We start from the raw sequence: 2,480 nt of genomic DNA on the forward strand, positions 1-2,480 counted from the left end.
ACCGGTATATTATATTATATTATAAATATATGTGTACCGGTATATTATATTATATTATATTATAAATATATGTCTACAGGTATATTATATTATATTATATTATAAATATATGTGTACCAGTATATTATATTATATTATAAATATATGTGTACCGGTATATTATATTATAAATATGTCTACCGGTATATTATATTATAAATATATGTCTACAGGTATATTATATTATATTATATTATAAATATGTGTACCGGTATATTATATTATATTATAAATATATGTGTACCGGTATATTATATTATATTATATTATAAATATATGTCTACAGGTATATTATATTATATTATATTATATTATAAATATATGTGTACCGGTATATTATATTATATTATAAATATATGTCTACCGGTATATTATATTATAAATATATGTCTACAGGTATATTATATTATATTATATTATAAATATGTGTACCGGTATATTATATTATATTATAAATATATGTGTACCGGTATATTATATTATATTATAAATATATGTGTACCGGTATATTATATTATATTATAAATATATGTGTACCGGTATATTATATTATAAATATATGTCTACCGGTATATTATATTATATTATAAATATATGTCTACCGGTATATTATATTGCATGTAGGAGTTTCAGTCGAATGACAAAATGCATGGCCTTCTATCTAGAGCAGGTGTTCTCAACCCGTGGGTCGCGACCCCTCGGGGGGTCGCCCAATTATTATTATTCTTTTTTTGCATGGCTGGAAAATGGAAATGAAGAGTTTACATAGTACACATAGCGCATGCATAAACTTTATATCTGGTTTCAGTATTCATTTATGATGTATTTTCTCTATTATTAAGGTTATTTTTGCAGTCAGTTTGTATTGGGGGTGGGGCGGGGGTCGCGAGACATGGCCAAAGCATTTCCGGGGGTCCCCTGCCAAAAACGTTGAGAACCCCTGATCTAGAGAGACTGATGTTTAGGTTGTGGAATGGCTGAAAAGTCAAAGGTTTGATCCCGCCAACATCAGCACTAATGGGCGGCAGTGGCTCAGGGCATCACATAAATACCTATATGAATTAAATGAAATGTTTAAACTAAAAAAGAAATTGTGGTGTTTCCCAACAGAGACAGTTTTGTCCCAGCTGCAGTTTCAAGGTTGTATACCCAATACACTGCCAAGGGTCCGTCTGTTTCCCTCTGTCCACCATGCGGTCCAGCATTGCCTTCACACTCTGCCATGCACATTTGAGGTACGTTGGGAAGTAACTTAGGAAGTTACATATTATATTCAACATATTGCATGTTAGAAAATGTGCTATACAAATATGCCTAAGGATACTTGCAGAATGCTTAGTCAGGATGTTCAGTTCAAGACTCCAAGGGCTATATCTTGTGCCAACCCTTACCCCTTATCCCTAAACTTATTTGCCTCTTCTTATTATTATTTTTTACTAATTTTGAAAAATCTATATAGTAGATTTTTCAAAAGTAGTTCAAAAAGCCGATCTTCAAGCTCATAACGTGTGCCCTAAGACTCTGGCTAATTTAACCCAATCCAAGCAAAGGAGCAACAGGTTACGTTTTAAGCACTATAACCCCCTGTGCCAGGACGTAATGTTGCGTCTTAAAAAAATCGATTGTGTTAATGAAATGTTAATAAAGATGTTGTAGCCTACATTAAGTTGTCTTAATTGTCTTCTCAGGAAACCAACCCAGACATGACTGAATGAATGTTGACCCCAAAACGTGACTTCTACTTTGCCTGAATGCAAAGACAAAGTCAACAAGAGGCAAGAACCTAGGCGTGTTTGTTTGTTTGTTTTGGCGTGTTGGAATGATCTAGTGTTTTTTAATGTGTTGAGTAGTGGTGCAGTGGCCTTTAAAAACAACCTACATGTCTTGTTTTAGTAGTGTGGATTAGTGGAATTAATTGTGATATGGCATAAACGTGTTCTATAAAATATAATTATCGGATCTGGAAAAATCGGTATCGGCAGATGCTCAAAATCAAATGATCGGAATCGGATCGGTAGCAAAACAATGTGATTGGGACATCCCTATAGGACTAAGGATGGAAATTTGCTTCTACATCCAAATCCAGCATATTTACATGCAATCATGTGTATTGATCGAAATGTTCATTAATTTGCGCTGTCCCGTAAATAAACAAATAAAGTAAAGTAAAGAGTTCTTGTATATTGTCTCGTTTCAGCTGGTCAGTGGACCCGTAACAGATTGACACGTTTCAGCTGGTCAGTGGACCCGTAACAGATTTACACGTTTCAGCTGGTCAGTGGACCCGTAACAGATTGACACGTTTCTGCTGGTCAGTGGACCCGTAACAGATTGACATGTTTCAGCTGGTCAGTGGACCCGTAACAGATTGACATGTTTCAGCTGGTCAGTGGACCCGTAACAGATTGACATGTTTCAGCTGGTCAGTGGACCCGTAACAG

At 34.5% G+C, this 2,480-nt stretch overlaps 1 protein-coding gene across 1 annotated transcript in view; it reads left to right on the forward strand.

Annotated features, from left to right (window-relative positions):
• Nucleotides 1-2,177, forward strand: part of slc26a6.1 (solute carrier family 26 member 6, tandem duplicate 1) — a 30,078-nt gene extending 27,901 nt beyond the window's left edge. The window contains exons 17-18 of the mRNA XM_083769194.1: nucleotides 1,150-1,274; nucleotides 1,728-2,177. Of these exons, the coding sequence (XP_083625320.1) occupies nucleotides 1,150-1,274; nucleotides 1,728-1,754 (152 nt within the window). The 3' untranslated portion in view covers nucleotides 1,755-2,177. The remainder of the gene's footprint in view (nucleotides 1-1,149; nucleotides 1,275-1,727) is intronic.
• Nucleotides 2,178-2,480: the final 303 nt, after the last annotated feature.

This window comes from Protomyctophum parallelum, assembly GCF_964188405.1.
Source record: "Protomyctophum parallelum genome assembly, chromosome: 7".
Lineage (NCBI taxonomy): Eukaryota > Metazoa > Chordata > Actinopteri > Myctophiformes > Myctophidae > Protomyctophum > Protomyctophum parallelum.